At 35.5% G+C, this 22,530-nt stretch overlaps 2 protein-coding genes across 2 annotated transcripts in view; one reads left to right on the forward strand and one right to left on the reverse strand.

The window, feature by feature from the left end:
• The first annotated feature begins 528 nt into the window (after positions 1 to 528).
• On the forward strand, positions 529 to 5,699 carry LOC129003212 (28S ribosomal protein S34, mitochondrial-like). Its single transcript, XM_054431499.1, has 3 exons — positions 529 to 821; positions 4,536 to 4,754; positions 5,415 to 5,699. Exons 1-3 carry the CDS (start codon positions 642 to 644, stop codon positions 5,628 to 5,630), a joined length of 615 nt encoding a protein of 204 aa, XP_054287474.1. The 5' UTR covers positions 529 to 641; the 3' UTR covers positions 5,631 to 5,699.
• A 1,702-nt stretch (positions 5,700 to 7,401) lies between these two features.
• The window catches only part of LOC129003114 (recQ-like DNA helicase Blm), a 51,359-nt gene continuing 36,230 nt past the window's right edge, over positions 7,402 to 22,530 (reverse strand). Inside the window, exons 26-31 of the mRNA XM_054431354.1 lie at positions 15,762 to 15,915; positions 14,804 to 14,988; positions 13,586 to 13,765; positions 12,721 to 12,865; positions 11,879 to 12,017; positions 7,402 to 9,391 (exon numbers count right to left, since the gene is read on the reverse strand). Coding sequence (XP_054287329.1) covers positions 9,166 to 9,391; positions 11,879 to 12,017; positions 12,721 to 12,865; positions 13,586 to 13,765; positions 14,804 to 14,988; positions 15,762 to 15,915 — 1,029 coding nt within the window. The 3' untranslated portion in view covers positions 7,402 to 9,165. The remainder of the gene's footprint in view (positions 9,392 to 11,878; positions 12,018 to 12,720; positions 12,866 to 13,585; positions 13,766 to 14,803; positions 14,989 to 15,761; positions 15,916 to 22,530) is intronic.

Genomic DNA, 22,530 nt, shown 5'->3' on the forward strand with positions numbered 1-22,530 from the left:
AAGGATGAGTGGCGCGATCTTGTAGTCTTGTTAGTGACTAAGGCCGACATGTTCCTTAGACACAGCTGTTAATTAATTAGAAAGCTAACTTCCTAAAAATGTGTTCTATCAGAATTACATTTACATTATTTACTTCCACCATGGTCCAGTCAAGTACCGGGAGAGTTTAACAAATCAACAACTGGGCCTAGTATAACTGGGCCGAATAATTCGTCTGACATACTCGACCCGTGTAAATCAGGCTCAAGTATTTCTCTGGCTCTCGAGTGAGTCAATTGCTCCCTTTGTTCACTAGTTGCACAAATAACTATTGCCTCCCCTGAGGGTATTCCTGCCAGCGCTCATGTTTACGTCAATCAGTCGTATCTAAGATTGGATTTAATTTAGAAAATGTGTAAAATCAGACGATAGATGAAAATAGCTCATTTGCCATAATACACTGAACTACAGTTAGAGTTACCCTGAAGCTACATAGAACTTTAACCAGCATACTTTTTTCAGGAAAAACACGAAGAAGTTTGAATAAAAATTTTTGTTTATCAATTTACCGGACAGACAAACATAACCTTAAAAACTCAAAATAAGTTTTATCCTTATCCTCCCTTGAAACCCTTGTAACTTAGCTATATATATTTTCAGAAATGCCAAAAATAATTAAAATTGGGCCCAGTACAAAGTATGTAGGAAAAACACTGTGGGAAATTCTAGGAAACTTGAGAAACTTAGGGGTAGGAAGAATCGTGAGGCGCAGCATTTATGAGAGGTATCCTGAACCTACCTACTATAGAATTCTCAAAGTTGATACACTTCCTCCTCCTCAGGTAATGTGTATACTATATTAGTTAATTCCATTAACTATAGGTAGTAATGCGGAGTTTCTACTAGGCCCTAACTAATAGTATTTTGAACTGATAGGGGTTTTTTTAGAGGGCCTGACTTACAAGTATCCATGGGATAGCGATTGCATCACAGTTGGAACAGCTTATTGTGCACCCTCATTTACAAGTCCTCATTCTCCGTCAAATCACAGGTCCTTTGTGAACCATGACATCCTTTCGACTATAGTAGGCTAACCTGTTCTTCCCTTTGATCTCCAGTCGATAGGCCAAGGAATCTCATACGCAGACCTTGTAGGGCTGGGCACATAAATATCACGTGGAAGGCTGTCTCTTCCTCCTCTCCACATTTCCTACATAAAAGGCCTTCAACTTGAATTCCCATATTGTGTAGATGTCCGCGGAGTATCCAATGGCCGCTGATGAAGCCAACCACCTTCCACAGGGTCTTCCTATTCAGCCCAAGGGCATATGCCGCTATCGCACCAGTAGGTGTCTGCAGCATTCTCTTTGACTGTACGTTGCCTTCTGTTCTTTCCCTGCTCTTTCCCAACTGATAGGCTGGATCAACATTTTTTGGTCTGCACCGTTGGCATTTTTAAAAGGAGTTGGAACAGAGAGTATGGACCTTTTCCGTTAGGCCTAATTCACTACCACAGAATCAAATTGTTTAGTTGAACCAGCTGATTAGATTCTTTAATTCCATTTAAAGTAGGTACGGTACTCATAAGGTTAACATGGGGAACTACAGAGCCACTGGGGTGGAGCCCGAAAGGATTTTTGAGATAAGAATATGCCTAAATGTTTTAAATCGGGAATGTGAGCTATAAACATCCCAAATTTCAGCCCAATCCATCAGTTTTTATGCGTGATTGAGCAACACACAAACTCACAAACTTTTAGATTTATAGTAGGCCTAGTATAAGATAAGATACTTATAATGTTGTTAAAAGTGTAATCTACAATGTTTAATATATAGCCTACTTTTTACTTTAATACTTTTGGTACTTTACTGTTAAGGGGAACATTCATTATTATCGATTATTTCTTTTCGATATATCGATATTTTTGTTTTCCTTTACGGTCCATATTCTATCTGTTTTAATATATTCAAACGCATTTAAATTACAGACAGACAGACATAGAAAATATTTCTAAGTTATTCTTGGCTCAATTACCTAGTTATTGAGTTATAGCTCGTATTAGAGAATAGGATTGAGAACTAATCTTGTTTAGGCAAAAAAAAATAGCCTAGCCTATTTAAGAAATAAAACTATTCTAAACTAACCTAACATAACTAACCAAACTTGCTGTAGGCTAATTAAGTTACCGTTCAAAATTCCGTTCTGTAACAGAAAAGGCAAATGGGGAATAGGCTATCAAACAGAATTTTGTTACAGGAAGTTTAGTTCGTTAGGTTAGTTTAGAACAGTTTCATTTCAATATTATATTTTTTTTTTATTGTTTGTTGATACTGAACAATATTTACCTACTAAAGAACCCGTGCGGCTCAATGAGCCGCATAGTATGAAACATAACGCCGAGGAAAACTTTATGCTTAAATTCAAGTAATTGTAGCTACATCTTAGAGTTGTTTAAACACTTGTTAGAAAATAATTTTAAATATCTCTGTTTGCGTCGTCAATGTTCACCTACATTATTTCTGCTCTCAGTTTTAATTGATAACTTCTAATTAATGCTAAACGATCTGCTTCGATTTGAGTTAAAATGTTGCAACAAAGTTTTTCCAGCATTGAGAATTGAAGAAAACTGTTGCCTTAGACCTACTGATAACCTGTGTTTAGTAATTTAAGTTGGGTCATTTCATTTCTTTGATTTGATACATCCCCTAAATCAAACGAATTTTCTTCGTGGAGAACCCTGAAAAGTGAGGTGATATCAACCATTTCATGTGCTCCATTTTTTGCCAACTGGACTGTCATAATCTGCTTTGAATAGGCTAAAGCAGCAACACCATTGAATGTTGGTTAACATATTTTAACGTGTTGTCTGCCAGTATCACGTTTTTCAGTTGAGTTTCTTTAAAATACCTGTCCCAACGTTTTGAAAGTATGGATTCATTTGTCGAAATAGGTTGGATAACTCTTGTAGTTATACGATTTGGATAGCAATTTTCGTATTCTCTTTTTGAACAGCGTATATTATTTGCCTTTCCTAAATCATAAAAATAAACTTGACTGTAACAACTCGATCGTTGAATACATAAACACTAATTCCTTCACTTATGTTTGGTCTAATATTGCCCCTAAAACTTTCAATAGCAAATGAGTTGTTGAAACTTCTTATTTTTGACTTGACATGTCTGGATTGTGTAGGTAAATTCTACTAAATGTTTTGAAATATCTTGTTTTGTCAGTGTCAGAAGTAAATATTTTTTGCATGCATTCATTTGATCGGACATTAGGCAAAAATACTTTACCACCGTGACAACACTATGTGCTTCGTATATCTTTTCACTTCCAAAGTGAGTTGCATAGCAGAACCATCGATGTGTAGCATAACTGGCAAATATTATTCATATCACCAAGTGAATGTGTATCTGGATGGGTGTCTGTTAGACCAGGCCTCTCTATTTCTACTCTCCTCATACGCATAAGATATCTTATTATTAATTGTCTCCTACTCACGTTTTCAATATTTCTTCTTTGAACTTGAGGTATTTTCTGTTCTTCCTACAAAACTGATTACCGGTTTAACTTGGTCTTAACCTACTCAATATTAAAAAACATTAATATTTACTCCCAAAAAGCTAAGGAGTTTCTTTTTATAAACAGCTGTTTTTGTTTTTAAATTTGTTCTATGTATTTCTTGGGGAAAACCCAAACTTTGAGAGGGTCTCACGCCCTTAAGAGTAGGAATTTCAAAGTTCTAAAACCTTATTGCAAAACTACATATTGAGACGAATCGTTTGACACCTTAAACATTGAAATTGGTCCACAAATTAGGGAGGAGTTGCGTTAACAAAAAACGGCTTCACGTATTATATATATAGATATATATAGATATAGATATATTTTTATCGTAGATGTCAGCTGATAAGTTTCATTAAAAAAGGTTCAACCTTTTTTTATTTTTTTAAATATATTTTTAACAGTATGCGAAGATTTTCCCTGTGACGCTCACGATGAGAGAAAAAAGGTTTTAAAGGAACATGCTTGCCTATTAATATATGGATAGAGCTACAAAACAAGATATATAGATGGATAATATATAGATAGAGACACAAAGATACTGGGCATTACAATAATTTGAACACATTAATCAGTAATATGTTACCCCTCAGGGGGTAGACCTAAGCTGGATTTTCTTACGCGCGGAAGCGGAGAGCGGAGAGAGGAACGCGGAGAGCGGAAAAGAAATTAAAATGGCATTCTGCTCCGCTTCTAGGATAACAGTAACATTAAATTACCTAAGACAAGTGGAGTCCGCTCTCCGCTCCCGTTCCTTGGAAAACCCGGCTCTACATACATACTATGTTTACATTTAAGATTTTCTTCTGACTCCTAGCAGGTCGTTCCCCTGAGGAGGTAGCTTATATCATTAAATAATGTGTTCAAATGATCTCAATGCCCAGTAGCCTGACCCAGGCTTAGCAAGACTTTTTTACACCATGTATAGATATTGCCCATGTTACTTATTTGTACTAGCTTCAGTGAATTTATTTGGGATTGATTGCAGAAAACAGATGATGCCAGAAAAGTACGAGCTTATACAGAAAGAGTTTTCAGGGGAAGGAAGTTTGAAAAGATTTATGAAATATGCCAAGAATCCTGGGCGCCCGATTTCACTTTGGTTCCAAAATCAGAAGAAAAGGCTTTATTAGAAAAAGCAGAAGCGTCAGTATATCTTAATAAGAAAACTGTCCCAAAAACAATTTCCTTTCCACCACTGTTAAAGGTAAGTCTATAGAAAGATTAAATGAAATACTATTTCTAATGTTATCAACACACTGTGTTGTTAAGAAAAACATCAATAGCGTATATCATGTTACACAGTTTCATAATATATAAGTAGCCAGCTTAAATTCTTACTGAAAATGGTGTAAGCACCTGGTTCTGGTAAACTCCTAATTTGCTATCAGCCACTAGTTTCGCCTCTAAATCTGAGCCATCTTTAGGCATCCTCCACTGAAGACTATCAAATTTAAAACACACAACCTTACACATGCATGTATACCTATACATTTGGGCCCACACACACACATTTGGCACTACACAAACATTTTGGCTATACACATACACACACAAACCAAACAAACAGAAACACATACAATAAATTACTAACTGTGTGTGTTTTTGCTTTGATGCTCTGAAGCAGAAGATGACTCAAATAGGATTTACATGAACACTTTGAATCGGCAGAAGTTTAGTCTATACTGGGTTACAATTCAAATTGTTGATTTTATTATTATAACTAAACATAGTTGTTGTTTACTTATGGATATATATCTTGATAGTGGTTTCTGGATGAACTAACTATTCAGTAATGAATCTTAAATATTTCTATTGATTGATAAACTCAAGTAGGTAGTTAATCAATTTATTTATTTCATCGTAGGAACTAATAATCCAAGACAGAAAGGCAAGGGGACTTCCTGTAGATGAGGAACCTCGCATGAAGCTGGTGATTCGGGAGGAAGAGGACCAGTTATACAGAATAACACAGGATGGCGAAGCTCCGTCAGTGAACTACGACGGAGGGAAAGGCACACCTAAGACACCCCAACTATACGAGATACCTCAACTTTTCAAAGAGAAGCTTAATTTGTCTTGAACATTGTTGCATTGTGCTGTTAGTTATTTTCTATATTTTGTTTTGAAATAAATTTTGTTTGAAAATATTTTCAGTGGTTTTTAAAATACCAAAGTATAACACTGTATGTACTGGTCATCTAAATGCTAAATGAAAGGGACTTTACAGTATTTCCGTGTGATATGACTGTACGTAGTGCGTATCACACTTTTACCACCGACTTACTTGGAAGATATGTGCCAAGATTTCGGTACCTACACTTGACTGTACATTTGTATTGTTATAGAATGCTGTACACTAAACGTTCCTCAACTCCTGATACCTGCATATATCTCTGCTTCCCTTCGTCTTGGTTATCAGTCAGAACTGGTTTAGATAGGATAATCAGAACTCTGATGATTTAGGTTGTCATGGAAGTCATACATATTAGTTTACGGGCATTTTAAGTCAAGGGCCTCAAAAATGATGTAGTTAAAAAAGTTTAATTTTTTCATCCACCAAATTGAAATTGACAATGAAAATTTTACTTAGATCATAATATGGACTATGTATTTTGGCACAAGAAGAAGGGGGGTAAGTGCCTCCTCCTCTTTCAAGCTACGATTTGGTCAAAACATCATTACTAAAACAAACTGCACAGTGTGTCAATACACTCTTAAATTGTGAGATGATTAAGTGCATTCAAGTTTACTTAGATATCACAACCCAAGGTTTCTAAAATTGTTATTTAGCCAAACAACTACAGTATATAGAATTATAGTTGTATGACAAAGGAAATTGAAAAGTCAGAGATTTGTTCTAAATTTTAACTAACTAACTGGTGTAAGTTAGTTTTGTCTACACACCTTTCACTGATTATGGGAATTTATTGCAAATAATGTATAAAATAATATATCTAAGGACGAGCTCAACAATATTAATTGATGTGAATTTTCAAGAATAATGTTTTTATACATCACATATAAACTGAAACTGACGTGGTAAGGACAATTTACTTCCTTCCTGTTTCATAAAAAAATATTATTTTGATTGCAAAGTAAACAGTTCTATCCAAATAAAAGCAATTAAAATTACCATCCACTACCTATTTGTTTTAGAAATGTGTAGAACAGTATCTTTTCATAACAAGAGTAGAAAGTGAGTTATTACATATTATTTGAGACCATGTTTGAAGTGCTATTGCTATTAACTAGTATCGAGCACTTTTAATGGTTGAGAATATAGACCCACTTTCACTCGTGTTTTGAACGTTAATTTTCGCTACACTACAAAGCCAAATAATTTCTTAATTAAAACAGACATTGGATATTTCTTTATTACAGTTAGGAGCATTGCAAAACTCATAGCATTTTCAGGTTATTCTTTTAATTTAAATTAATATTAATATAATAATATACGGTTTTGGTTGTCGGGAATTAAAACGGTTAACAAAACAATAACAAATTTTTTTTGTTAACGTCGGCAAAATCCAAAAAAGATAGTCGACATTACTTTTGCATAGTAAACATTCGTTTTCCTTACAAATCAATGTAATGATGAATTTTTGCAGGTGATAAACATGAAATCTTTTTAAACATCAGAAAACAGGTAATTTCACAGTAGTGTAGCGAAAATACATTTCTTGAACTTGAGAAATCCAATTTAGTTAGAATTAAACTTGTTGGATCAAAGATTAAATAATAAAAAATAAGGATGGGGGGGGGGTCATTTATAGGGAGTAAATCATAAACTGGATTATTCTGTTTCAGTTAAAAAGATTTTATAAAATAAAAATATAATAAAAATGCTTAATTTATTGATTTTACTACAAATATTTAATTCTAACAACAAATAATTAAAAATCCATACTATAGTTATTTGTGTAACTATAGTTCGGCCGCTTAGAAAGCGACCTCCTCCAGCATTAATTTAGCATTAGCGCGCAGGTCGTTTTCTAAGCGGCCAAACTATAGTGAGCAAAGTGGCACTTTGCTGCACACAAGAGCAACTTTTACGGAATGATCTTGAGTGCAGCAAAGGCCTTTTGCACTCGTGTTACACATTATATTTTTCCTACAGTCACTATAAAGCATATAAATAATTAGTTTTTCAAACACTATACATCACTTTTTAGGTTCAGCTGGCAACACAAATAGGTGCCCTAGAGAAAGTAGTCCCCGGTCCGTATCACTCCGCTATTTGTTCCTCGACAAGCAATGTGCTCCGCGACTTGAGAAAATAGTTCCGTATATTTTTGTAATTTGCAGTGGTTACCGCGCCTAAAAAATGCTTTAAAGGTATTTTCTTGTTTATTAAGATCGTAGGAATGTTTTAATAACGTTTAAAAGAAAAGTCCAGAAAGTAAGTGATGCCAACCCATTTCCAAGCGTTCACAGATTAAGTGCATAATAGAACCGCGCTGTTTTGTGTTGTTTCGTTGGAATCCTGATGTGCGCCAAAGTATAAAACGTACGATAAAGTATAAATATGCAGCAATTAGCAGCTTTCTGAAATCTGTACTATAAACAGTACAAGGAAGCCAACTTTGTGAGGTGACTGTAGGAAAAAGAATTTACTACACTTAGTCCTGAACATTGAATGCAACAAAGGCACTGGTTAACTAAATTGAGTTTTATAAAAACAATTTATTTACATTACAATATTTTTTTGAGATTTTGGCGTTTTGCTTATAAAAATAATAAATATGTTTTTTACAAACTAACGACATATAAAAATATGAATGGTAGCTTGGCTACACTGATATCATGTGTGTTTAGTTTCAATTCAAAACTCAAATGATTATCCTGTTGGACTAGTCACAATACATAAATCCTTCGTTATGACATATTACAGTCTCTGATGACTTAATTCCAATTTATCATAGAATGGTTCAAGTTACGTCCAGGAAGATAAATAATGTGTAACGCTGAATTTGTCTTCAAGACCTTTACAATAAATAATACTATAGAGCTGTTTGTATAACTAATTTATAACATACATTTCAAAACTAACAAAACTACCTAATTAAAAATAAAATAAAATTTTTATAATATACATTTTTAACTTAAAAACTATCCTAATAAAAATAGATTACAATTAAAGTCCAACCAAGGTTGTTGGCAGCAGTAAAACTCAGTATTGTTCCCAAAAAATGTTGATCCAAAGGTCCACTATTGGTATCTATCTATAGGTATCTATTGGTTTCATGATAAATCAAAGTATTTTCATTATGATCATCTTTCTAGGACCAGACTTAGAATGAGTCAAATTCCAATGCTCACACCCACCAACCTGCAAGACATTTTTATGACAAAACAGTATGTTATGTATCTTAAGATTTTTTCCTGGCTGCTCATTGCTAGAAACCAGTTCCTTTCAGCCAGCTGCAATACATTGGTATTCATTTCAAACTTGAATATGAATTAAGAAAGTTCATTACACTATACAAGCATCCCGTGTTGTCTTCACCTGCAGGTGTAATGTAAAGTAATCAAAATCAGAAATATAGGTCTAACTCCACAGATTGGCGTTTTTCCAAAATCCATTTCTTATTTTGTTATGAGGATGACATTTTACATCACTTATTCATCGTGGACACTCTTGGTGCGGGCATGAAGCCGGGCCGCTTGGTAGGAGGAAGAGTCCGGTTCGGTTGCAACGTGTTGTGATTTCCACTGGCGGTTGCTCGATAACTGCTTGAGCCAGAGCCACTAGAGGGGTTAGCCCTACTGTTGCTAGCACCTCTAACATTCTTAGATTTTGTTGTTTTCCATTTCTTCTTGCGTGGATTAAACTTTCTGTTCCTGAAACAGTTTCTGAGTTAAATATACTGTGGCAAACATTGATCTAAATAAAAATAAATGGTATAAGCAATCTGACACATACTTTCTCCCGTTAGCTTGTAAAATCCTTCATCATTTTATGGGGAAAATCACAAAAGTTGCAATAATTTTTTAACCGTAATTTTTACAGCAAAGGGTGTTGTTGCCCTATTTTGTTTAGAATTATAAGGGCCATAAATTACTAATTTTAATCACAACCGGTTTAAAAAAAAATCTGATTATGGGAAAATAATATAAGTTATAATATCTTTAGAATTAGAACCCTAAGTTTTACAACAATGGGAGTTATACCATTTTGTTCAGAATTCAAAGGGCTATAACATGCTAAAATTTTATCAAAATGGTTTAGGCCATTTCCGAGAAAATTCTATCTTTCTGTTATTTTATGGGTTTTATGGAAAAATCTCCATCAAAAATGCCTGGAGATGCAATGGATTAATTAATACCTAAATACCAAATTTCATAAAAATCAAACTTATAGGTGATGTCTGTAGCTCTACACACATCCACACACACACACACACGGATATCACTTCGAAAACCACTTTTTTCCACATAAAAAAACGTGTATACCACTCAATCCACTCAAACTCAAAAATGTTGATGAAAACAATTTTTCTGAATATACTATGGTATAGGGGAGAAAGTAAATATTTACACAAATAACTGCTAAAACTGTTTAGTGAAACTCAAATGATAATGATAGTTTCAATAAGATCAAAGAAGATTTTTTCATCACTGTGTATACAAAATTAGTTCTTTTTCGACTACAGCTGAGCTTTACAAAAATCGTAGTTTTCCAATCCCTCCAAAGATGATGTTGCCTGTGATAAACATTAGTTTTCATGTTCCAAAAAATACTTTGCCTGTACAAAACAGACTTTTTCACGTCTCAAACCGAAACCAACAATCTTCCCGTTTAGTCTAACAGAGCACTAATCTATGTATTCTTTTGAAACAAGAAATAATGTTCTACAGTAGACCCCCTCTTAAGAATCCGGACTTCTCGGGACCGAGGCCAGTCCGGATAACGGTTTTTTCCGGTTAAACCGACGTCCACAAAAACTTGTTATGTAACCCAAATATTTGACTTAAATTTAGGAGAGAATTGTATTTAGACACGTGATCACTGGTCTCAAATCTTTCCACGAGAACAGTCGTTTCAGTACTACCCACTTCCTGCCGATCTAGTCCGGTTAAACCGATGTCCTGATAAAAATTGTCCGGTTAAAGTTATGTCATTTCCGCCGAGTGTAGTCCGGTTAAACCGATGTCCGGTTAAAAGGTGTCCGGATAAGAGGGAGTCTACTGTAACAGCTAACTTCAAAATAAATAGTAAAACTTACTATTTAAAGTGTACTATTTAAAGAGTAGTTTTAAAGAGTACTAGGTTATGGAATAATGTTTTATTATTAATAACCAAGAAGCTTTGTGTGATTGTTTTCATCGTTATGGAAAGTATTGTCACTACTCAACATTATTTTAATTTTCCATTCCGGGGCTCGATAGTTATTTCTTGCGCTCTGCTTTTCCTCACTTGTAAACCACTATCTTGCCATAAATGGGTTACTTTCAGGACGAGTAGTGAAATAAACTATTAAAGTTAGGTAATAATGCAATTACTTTTCAACACTGGCTTCAAAAGGAGACATTCTTATATATTCTAACCTCATTGCAAATAATGCTGCATCTATTGGTCCTAAATATTAATAAATTAAAGTATGATTTCTTTCAAAAGGTCAAAATTTGCAGCATTATAGGTCCACATTCTAGGGTTTTGTTTTAGCACTTTCAATGAACAAAAAAACACTGTGTTTGAATCTGCTAGTGTCTACACCAGAATATATCAGCGCTGCTGTCTCTGGCTGGCGGGCTAGGCCAGACTTGTGGAAAGGGAAGAACTGACTTCACTACACAGTTGCTAACTACTGATTATATGAACAAGTGAAATTTTAACTTTAGAAAAACTACAGCGGAGCTCAGGTAAATCCCCAAAGATCTACCTGCAAAGGCAGAATTCAACTTCTAAATTTTGACAAAAGCGTTTTTAATAGAGTGGTGTTGTATGTATTTTAAGGGAAGGTGAAATAGAAATAAATCATTCAGACACTTATCACTGATACAAAACTGTTGGGTACTGAAGTAGGCTACACATCCCATCCATGTGGATTTTTAATTCAAATACAACATAGTGAAATGAGCTGTTTACAGCCAATGCTACAGTCTACATTTTGTTTTCTGCCTGAGTTTTTGTTACTGAGATAGTTGATGTGAAATAAAAGATGCTACAGCTTACAAAAAGTTGTCAAATCAGTTTGACTTAAAAAGGTGGACGAATTCAACTGAAACTAGTAGTTTCAGCACACTTTGTTGGTGGGCTTGATTCAAAAACTGGTGACAGCATAGGAATGGAAAGTCAAACTACCAATTCTCAAGACTGACACTTACTTCATCTTGGCGGCATATGGAGCAATGTAGGATCCTGCCGGAGAGTCTTCTGTAGAGGATTTTCTTCGTTTTGAAGGGCCGTTGTGTGGCCTGAAGGACGTAGGAGACAAAGATCTCTTCTTCTTTGGTTCGACAAAATCTATAAAATATCCATGATTAATTTTTACCTAGTTTTTACTTTAAAAAGGTATACTAGGGAGGAGCTAGCACAGCTCATTATCTAATTAATCTTAAAAACAGTTAGAGGTTATTGACGCAACATAGGGCAGAAGGGCCTAAGTGTTAAACAGATTTACAGCAAACTTATCTGAATGGGAAAGAGTATATCCTGGCAAAAAACTTCACAACATACACACAAAATAGAACATTTCTCAGTTACTTACAGTATTTTCTTTCAACCAAGGAAGGTTTGAGATAGAAAGATGCCTTCAGGACCTAACAGTGTTAGCTTGAGGGTAAATTGCTGCCAGTGCTAATCATGCTATGATATCTGAAGTCTCAGGAAAAATAGGCCTATGCCTACAGGGGTTTTAAACTAATTTATTATTTTTTTTAAATAAAACTCCAAACCTATAGTGTTTAGTCACTTAATGAAGACTGCTTTCTAACAATTTAAATTGGTCTATTCTGATACTTCTATAATCTAAAAATATTAAAAGTTGGCAGGAACAACATCAAATTTAACTCTATCCAATGGTGTGCATTATTGGAATTTGCTATTTAACAATATTGCATTTAAAATTAATGCAGTCAAAAATGTATAAAGTTAAGGAATGCGAATGAAATAAACTCATGAACTAAAACAACCTTCAATTTACAACAATAATTGTTCTTATACTCACTTAGCTTATTTCTCTCCTCCGCATATTTGCTTGTGATTTTAAGCAAATCTTTGCCATATTTTTCATAGTTAGCATGTGTCACACCGATAATCTTCAACATTTCCTCTCTAGTTTCAGGTAATTTCAGAGACATTCCTTTTAGAGACTGAAATTAAAAAAGGCAAATAAAATAACCATGCTTTCATTAACTATCAACATTGGTTTTGAATATTATTGCAGATCCCCATCTTATGGTAAAATCTGGAACATTTTTATGAGTCTGACTACGTTTGGGTATGCTGATGTCAACTGGATGTTTTTCTTTTATTTTTCTGTAAATTTTACATAGGCTTGATGCAATTTACACTTAGGTTATAATACCTGAAGACAAGTTAGTTACAGTAATTTATTAATTAGTATATCATCTATTGAATTGGTTGGAACTTTCTTAATGTTGATAAAATTAAAATAGTGAGAAAGAAATAATAAATATCAAAACACAGTCGGTTCAAACCAGACCAAATCATACCTCAAAGTTGTTTTCAGCTAATCTACAAGCATGACTATTCTTAAAGGGAGTATACAAGTAAGTAAATAACACATCTTACAAAACAATTTTTAGTTGTATTTTAGTTGTCGAGTTAATAAACGAACAAAATTAGAGAGTTAAATAGTCGTCAGAAGATAGCCGTGTCGTTGAACCATTGACGATACAAGCTGGCCTTTTGGAAGTATTGCAGCAATCCATCTGCGGGCGAGCTACTATTCAACTGAGTTAATTCTTCCAAAACAAAAACGTCAGCCACTGTTTTTACCAATTCAATGACACAGTCATCTCTTGAAGATGACCCAACAGTCTCAGGTTGGATGTACATGATGCCTGTACCTGTATGTTCATGATGGTGTTTGTGTTGACTCCGCTGACCTCTGCGATGGCCGTTACGACATCCATCAGCTCACTGAAGCACTGCTCATGTATCGCATCCATCTCACTCATAGCCTCATTGCCCTCCGCTGGGTTCACAACTGAACTCTTCCTGGCAAGCTTGCGTATGGAGAACTCAACCTGCAAGCATTCACTCATTGGCAAATAAAATAAATAACCACTCTTTCACCTGCAATATGTCCTGAGGATCAGTCTCTGGATAAACAGTCAAATAATGATATATTAGTTTTATAGTTATTTGTGCAACTAGTGAGCAATTGCACTTTGCACTCGAGTTGCACATTATATTTTTCCTACAGTTCCCATAAAACAAATAAATTGGTAAAGAAACATAACATTTTTTTACACAGAAGTGAACTTTTAATATGACATTTAATGTGATGACAAATACAACAGTACAATAGCTGACCAGCTGATTTACAGCCAGTGCTGCCAACGTATTTCGCGCGCATACAACCTTGTCTGCATGTTACGCGCTCACTATTTCGTGCCTTCACGTTGCAAATCTGGAGTGAGACAAAGTAATTAGAGTGAGACAATGTTAACATTGTCTCACTGATGAGCGAATTGGCCACTTTGCTTTCTCAAATCAGTGAGAGAACATGTACATTGTTAGGTAACTGTAGGAAAAAATAATAACACATCACACGCACACTACCACTGTCTATTACACAGAGATTGTCAGTTGCAACTCTCCTTTCAAAAAGCACCGTATTTATGTCTGAATGGGGTCTGGTCAACCAAGCAATGGAATAATGCAATAAAAAATAAAGTAAGTGAAAGAATAGCCTAATGAACTAGACTATCGTTCTTTAGTGTGCTAAAAGTAGGCACTGCTTACTCATCCTGATAGTTTGCAGGAAATAAGGTTCACCTCAGTGACCTAAATATACTACAGGCTTAATGTTACAACTAGGAACATGCATGCAATCTTGCCTTTGCAACGACCAATTTCAGATTATTTGGTTATTGTCTTAAAAGAAATAATTTCTACCGAATCTATTTCATTTAGTCCTAAAAGTTTTTGTTTTATTCAAAACTACTTACCGTACTTTAAATTCAATTTGTGCCAAAATATATACTGGGATTCCAATGTATAGATACACTATGGAAGAATTACCTATCATATATCTATTACAATAGTATGAGAGTAAATACCTTGTCTCGGCCGTTAGCAAGGCTCTCAGCTCTCGGGCCCAGTCTGATGTAGGAGTTGGTGTTGTCATACTTGGTGACATGGTACTCCTCCAACACTCTGTCCATCACCAGCTTGTTGATCAGTCTGCAGATATCTACCTTGTCCCAAACACTGAGACTGCCAAACGCATCCAAGGTGTCATGTCCTAAAACATAAAACAGCTCTCAGCTTAGATGACCACGAGCTACTACCTGTAAAATACAATAAAATACATTTCACTGGTCAAAAGAACTGATTTTACCCAGAAAATATTGTTCGTTGTCATGTCTGCTCTCGTGGTCTTTCTACATTGTCTCCCGGCATTGTTTTAGTGATTGCGTTAAAATCTTGAAAACCTTCCGCAGTCTTGCAGAAATGATCATTGTCTCTCACGGTCATGGAAACTCGTCATCCTTTTCCGCGATTAAGGCAACATCTTTTACAGTTTTGTGGACATTATCATCGTCTCCCGCAGTCATGGAAACATCGTCATAGTTTTCCGTAGTAGCGGCAAAATCATGAATAATTTTTGTGGTTGGTTAGACAAGATCATGGTCTCCCGTAATGTAATTTTTTTTGCAAATAATTAATATCTTCTTCAGTCTTGTAGACCTAATTTTCGTCTCCCGCGGTCACGTAAAATCTTAATCGTCCTTCGCAATGGCGGCGAAAGCGTGATTTTATCTTTCGAAATCTTTGCAGACGCGTTTTCTAATTAAGATAGTAATAGCTCAGCTTTACTCGGTTTATTTTTTGTAAAATACCCCAAATTTGGGTAGAAATCCAGTTATCAAAATTTTTGTCAAATCAAAAGTGTTAAAAGATTTTCAAATTGATTCGGATACGCAAACAACTGCTGAAGTGAGCACAACGGGATAAAAGACATTTTATTCTGTAAAAAAGCTGATAATTTTTATACAATCTCTACCTTACACTTACCATTATCCACCACCTTCTTGCAACGACTGCCCTTACAGACATCCACCAGGTGATTGATGGTGAAGTTATCCCACTGAGACTTGTTACAGATCTGAGCCACCATCATCACAATGGCTCTGCACACTTCTGTCACATCCTCCACTCTGTAACTCTCCTGTAACAACAAAGACTTGTTACAGATCTGAGCCACCATCATCACAATGGCTCTGCACACTTCTGTCACATCCTCCACTCTGTAACTCTCCTGTAACAACAAAGACTTGTTACAGATCTGAGCCACCATCATCACAATGGCTCTGCACACTTCTGTCACATCCTCCACTCTGTAACTCTCCTGTAACAACAAAGACTTGTTACAGATCTGAGCCACCATCATCACAATGGCTCTGCACACTTCTGTCACATCCTCCACTCTGTAACTCTCCTGTAACAACAAAGACTTGTTACAGATCTGATTCACCATCAGCACAATGGCTCTGCACACTTCTGTCACATCCTCCACTCTGTAACTCTCCTGTAACAACAAAGACTTGTTACAGATCTGAGCCACCATCATCACAATGGCTCTGCACACTTCTGTCACATCCTCCACTCTGTAACTCTCCTGTAACAACAAAGACTTGTTACAGATCTGAGCCACCATCATCACAATGGCTCTGCACACTTCTGTCACATCCTCCACTCTGTAACTCTCCTGTAACAACAAAGACTTGTTACAGATCTGATTCACCATCAGCACAATGGCTCTGCACACTTCTGTCACATCCTCCACTCTGTAACTCTCCTGTAACAACAAAGACTTGTTACAGATCTGAGCCACCAACACCACAATGGCTCTGCACACTTCTGTCACATCCTCCACTCTGTAACTCTCCTGTAAAGACAAAGACTTGTTACAGATCTGAGCCACCATCATCACAATGGATTGACACACTTCTGTCACATCCTCCACTCTGTAACTCTCCTGTAACAACAAAGACTTGATACAGATCTGAGCCACAAACACCACAATGGCTGTGCACACTTCTGTCACATCCTCCACTCTGTAACTCTCCTGTAACAACAAAGACTTGTTACAGATCTGATTCACCATCAGCACAATGGCTCTGCACACTTCTGTCACATCCTCCACTCTGTAACTCTCCTGTAACAACAAAGACTTGTTACAGATCTGAGCCACCAACACCACAATGGCTCTGCACACTTCTGTCACATCCTCCACTCTGTAACTCTCCTGTAAAGACAAAGACTTGTTACAGATCTGAGCCACCATCATCACAATGGATTGACACACTTCTGTCACATCCTCCACTCTGTAACTCTCCTGTAACAACAAAGACTTGATACAGATCTGAGCCACAAACACCACAATGGCTCTGCACACTTCTGTCACATCCTCCACTCTGTAACTCTCCTGCAACAACAAAGACTTGTTACAGATCTGAGCCACCATCATCACAATGACTCTGCACTCTTCTGTCACATCCTCCACTCTGTAACTCTCCTGTAACAACAAAGACTTGCTACAGATCTGAGCCACCATCATCACAATGGCTGTGCACACTTCTGTCACATCCTCCACTCTGTAACTCTCCTGTAACAACAAAGACTTGTTACAGATCTAAGCCACCATCATCACAATGGCTCTGCACACTTCTGTCACATCCTCCACTCTGTAACTCTCCTGTAACAACAAAGACTTGTTACAGATCTGAGCCACCATCATCACAATGGCTGTGCACACTTCTGTCACATCCTCCACTCTGTAACTCTCCTGTAACAACAAAGACTTGTTACAGATCTGAGCCACCATCATCACAATGGCTCTGCACACTTCTGTCACATCCTCCACTCTGTAACTCTCCTGTAACAACAAAGACTTGTTACAGATCTGAGCCACCATCACCTCAATAGCTCTACACACATCTGTCACATCCTCACATTTTGTGAACTATAAAACAAAAAACTTCATTATGAATAAACCCATTAGAAATTTTGGCTTAAATGCAATACTGTTATAGTTCTAATAAAACACATTTGTAGCCTGACAAACAGTCAAACAAAATCATCCCTTGAAATAAGTGCTATACATCTTAGCAACTTTTGTTTGGAATACTCAAGCTTTGCGTTTGCAATGGGTTGAGGACACAGTTTAATAAAATTTGGTTCATAATTTTACGGTATAGTATTGTAGCATTTTTTGATTAGGTTAATATTTTTTGTTTATGTATTGAAATAAAATTTGAATTTTGTGTTATTATTAAAGAAATAATTTGCAACTCTGCTCAAATAACAAAACGTTACAAGTCCATTCAGAATAATTCTTGTAAAGTAGATGAGACGTCATTGGGGGAGGGGGAGGTATATAAGACAGCACGTGCTGCAAGGCTCTTCCTCAGTCGGGTTTAGTTTGGTATTACTGTAGATCAGTTCACTTGTGATTAACCATCTTAGTCTCTGGTACCCCAATTTGGGTAAGTTTGTTCGAATTTTTAATAGTCTTAACCTTTTTATTTTCATGTATGTCTCATCTGCTCCTTTTCAGCTCAATTCAGTATTAATTCTAGAATTCTAATGTTATTGTATTTTTTTTAGGGCTCATGAAACTAAATAATAATTCAAATTCAAGAAATATCCAAAATTGTGTAAAGAAAAGTAAATGTTAAAAATCAAATTTGATCAGAGAATGATCTTAATAAAAGTTAATTTAAAGAAAAAGATGTCAGTGTATCAAGGTTTATAATTTTGGAAGTAAATAAATTATTTTTAAATGTCTTGAAGATGTTTTTAATTCAAGTTACACTACAGTATAGTATAACACATCTAACATTGCCATAATTTTCTACCACTGCACCTAAACAATAGAAAAAAATAAATTATCAAACATTCGCACAATATCATAAATTATTCATTAAATTAAAAACACAAACCAAACTGTAAACAATACTACTTTGACAGTTTTCATTGTGCTCTTTTCTATGCTATTCTATGCAGTTCTCTTTTTAATGCTACTAGTGGAACCCCGTCGAAATCGACGGTTAATCTTGAGGTTTTATGTAAATTCAGCTAACTGCGTTGGATAGAGTGAAGTCATTAAAATCTTAGTTATATGAAGGGAGGATAAGCAATAATAAGTATGACGATTGTGTTCCCTAAAAAACGTGATTGATAAATTCGTTTAACACAATATTTCCTTCCTTTCTTTTTATCGGCTTTAGGTTGCCCAAAAGGTTTTTTAGGAGTCTTATAATTGTTTGTTCATGAGTTTGTTTCATACCAAAGCCACTTTCACTATATGGGAGAATGAGTTCATATAATTAGTCTATCATGTTACAGAAAGAGTCAATATTTATTACTAACCACTAATTCCATCTGCTTTAGGAAAATCATTCAGATTGTATCCGGATTTATAAGTAAATCTTCATCTTTTTATGATAAAAATATCTGATTCTCCAGAAAGCAGTAACATTCTTACTTCGATCTCAGCAATTTTAAATCCTTCTCTTGCCACATCGACCCATGTATTTATCCTGTTCTTACTTGATAATTCATTAACTTATGGGGTAGTTTTGCCTTGGCCATATAGATCACATAAAGCTGTGCATGTATTTCGTGGATTGGAATGAACCATAATTGTAGGAAATTTTATCACAAATCTTGAACATTTGCGGAACCAAATCCATAACCTAGTCCAGCATTGGTAACAAATTATGCAAATGCGATGAGATGTGATGAAAATAAACTGTAAAATTAGACTGATTAAACGTATTTCCCCTTTTTTAATACCTAAACAGCCATTAATTCACCTACTGCACCAAACCATGGATTAAACCTACTCCGTGCCTAGTCTATTCCAAAACTTGGAACACAGCTCACATCCTCAATGTACAAATGATTACATACATCTACAAATGATAATAATTGAAAGTAGACTATAAAGGCAAGTTCAAATCAAAATCAAATCAAATCAAATCATCTTTATTCCATAGACACAAATTGTGAAAAGTACAATAGTGTATAGGCTGCGTCAACAATATAATACAACTTAAAACTAATCTAAGGTTGATGCAAAATAATCTTCTATTTTATAAAAACAGTTTTTTAGAAGAATTCTCTTGATGGCTACTTTAAAAACATTTAATGGTAACTTTTTAACTTTAACTGGTAACTTGTTGTACAATTTGGTAGCGGTATATTTGAAGCTAGCTTGAGTGGTGGCATAAAGGCACTGATCTATTCTTAAATTATTACAATTCCTTGTGGCATACTTGTGCACATCCTTATTACAAAGTAAAATATCACAGTTGTTTTTAACATATAACAGACATTGAAAAATATAAATACAGGTTAAGGGCATCACAGACAATTTCTTAAATATAGGCTTACAATGACTACGTGGTGGAGCATTACTTAACAGTCTAATGGCTCTTTTTTGTAAAACAAACAAGATGTTGGCATGGCTACAATTAGCCCAGAGAATGGCACTATATACTAAATGACAATGAACATAACTAAAATACACAGTTAACAATACATCTGGAGAAACAATTGATTTTAAATTTCTTAAAATAAAAATTCCTTTGGAGAGTTTTGGAGCGATAAAATCAATATGGGAAAACCATTTTAGGTTGCTCTGTATCATCACACCTAAGAATTTGACTGGAGTTTGAGAATTCTTAGAGTTACCATAGGTCATTTCCAGATTTTGAGTTTTCTTTACGTTAAGAGACAGCTTATTGGCCTTACACCAGTCGGACATTGTTTTAACAGACTCAGAAATTACACTGTCCTGCATACACTTAGTAGACTTGATATTCAAACACACGTCGTCTGCATACATAAAACATGAAACATCATTACTTTGGACATTAAAAGGTAAGTCATTAACATAAATAATGAAGAGTAGGGGGCCTAAAATGGACCCTTGTGGCACTCCGTGGGGAGTGTGTTTAAGCTCTGACAGTGAATCCTGGAAATAAACAGCCTGGAATCTGTTGCTCAGATATGACTCAATCAAAGACACGGCATTATCACAAAAACCAAATGACTTTAGTTTGCCTAGTAAAACACTGTGAGACACAGTGTCGAAGGCCCTTGAGAGATCAAAAAATTTTGAGCAAACACCTTGTTTTCTTTCCATGGCCTCTAGAGTGTCCTGAATGTAATTTAAGACCGCCTCCGTCGTGGATCGGTGCTTGCGGAAACCAAATTGCGCACACGAAAGCAAACCGTTTGAATCCAGAAAGTTAACTATTTGCCATGAAAGCACCCTCTCAATGACCTTCGACAGAGTGGGCACCAAGGCCACAGGCCTATAATTGCTAACATCCAATCTATTACCTTTTTTAAATATTGGAATTATCTTAGAAATTTTAAGTTTGTCTGGGAAAGTTTTTCCCGTAATACAGGAGTTAATGATGTGTGCAATGACTTCACATAAATAATCACTACCAAACTTTAGAATCTGAGAACTTAAACCAAAAATATCAAGACTGCTGCTGCTGCTTAAAGACAAAATAGCTTTATGTACACATTCTACTGATACCTCACAAAATTCAAATTTAACATTACACAAAGGAACACTAGACATATACTCATCGGCACTGGTTAAACTAACAGGAATGTTATCAACAATATCATTAATACTACTTACAAAAAAAGAGTTAAAATTTTCTGAGTTTAAAGGTGAATCAACATCTGGTAATATAACAACTGGGCGCTCATTTGTTGAGATATTTTTTCTAATAATATTCCACATTACCCTGGGCTTGTTGCAGGCATTAGAAATACATGAGTTATTGAACAATAACTTAGCTTCCTTTACTTTCTTATTATAGACCTTTGTTAATAACTTGTACCTAACCTTAAAAGCTTCACAACCAGTATCTTTACTTAGATAAAAATAATTTAAACATTCTTCTTTTAACTTCCCAAGTTCACCAGTATACCAATTACCAATGTGTTTGCGTGGTTTAGCAGATCTTGGCCTAACGTAAGGAAAACAACAATTTACAAAAATAATGACTAGATTAAGAAATAACAATATCTTAGTATTTACATCATCTGCGCTGTAGATTTCATTCCAGTTTGTATCCTTGATATGATTACAAAAAACACCAGCGTTATCGTCTGACACCCTGCGCCTAGACTGTGACGCACCCATGGACCTCGGAGGATGTGACTGTGTGGAAGCAGGAGCCAAGTCCAAACACATAGACGAACTTACGATGTAGTGATCAGACGCCGTAGTCTGAATAACAGTAGCCTTCCACCTCGAGGGATGCAAATTGGTTACATAATTGTCAATGCACGAACCATCAAGCATATTTAAAAGGCTGGGTCGAGTTACTTCGTCTCTTAGCATAATGTTGAGCCCAAAACTTGTAATTAAGTTACAAAAATCTTGACAGACATGAGACACGTTATCTTTAACATCGATGTTGAAGTCACCAGCTATAAGAACATCACATTCCAAGGATGCTGTTACAGTTAAAAGTTCTTCGAATTTGAGCAAGAATAACTCAGTATTGTCTTTGTCTGGAATTCGATAAATGCACACCAATAAAATCTTCGGATTGTCTAGGAAGAGAGCACTAATTTCAAAAACATTTACCAAGGCTAAACTGGTAATAATAGGCGCAGGAGACCAATTAATAGCATTGTTGTCCCTAATAAATATTGCTGAACCTCCTCTTTCTAACCGAGGCCTACTAAAGCTTGAACATAGTGTAAAGTTTTCTAGATGTAATGATTTTATGTCAGAATCCAA

The sequence above is a fragment of the Macrosteles quadrilineatus genome, unplaced genomic scaffold (genome assembly GCF_028750875.1).
Source record: "Macrosteles quadrilineatus isolate MER2022 unplaced genomic scaffold, UCM_ALF_1.0 Scaffold_9__3_contigs__length_116548681, whole genome shotgun sequence".
NCBI classification, from domain to species: domain Eukaryota; kingdom Metazoa; phylum Arthropoda; class Insecta; order Hemiptera; family Cicadellidae; genus Macrosteles; species Macrosteles quadrilineatus.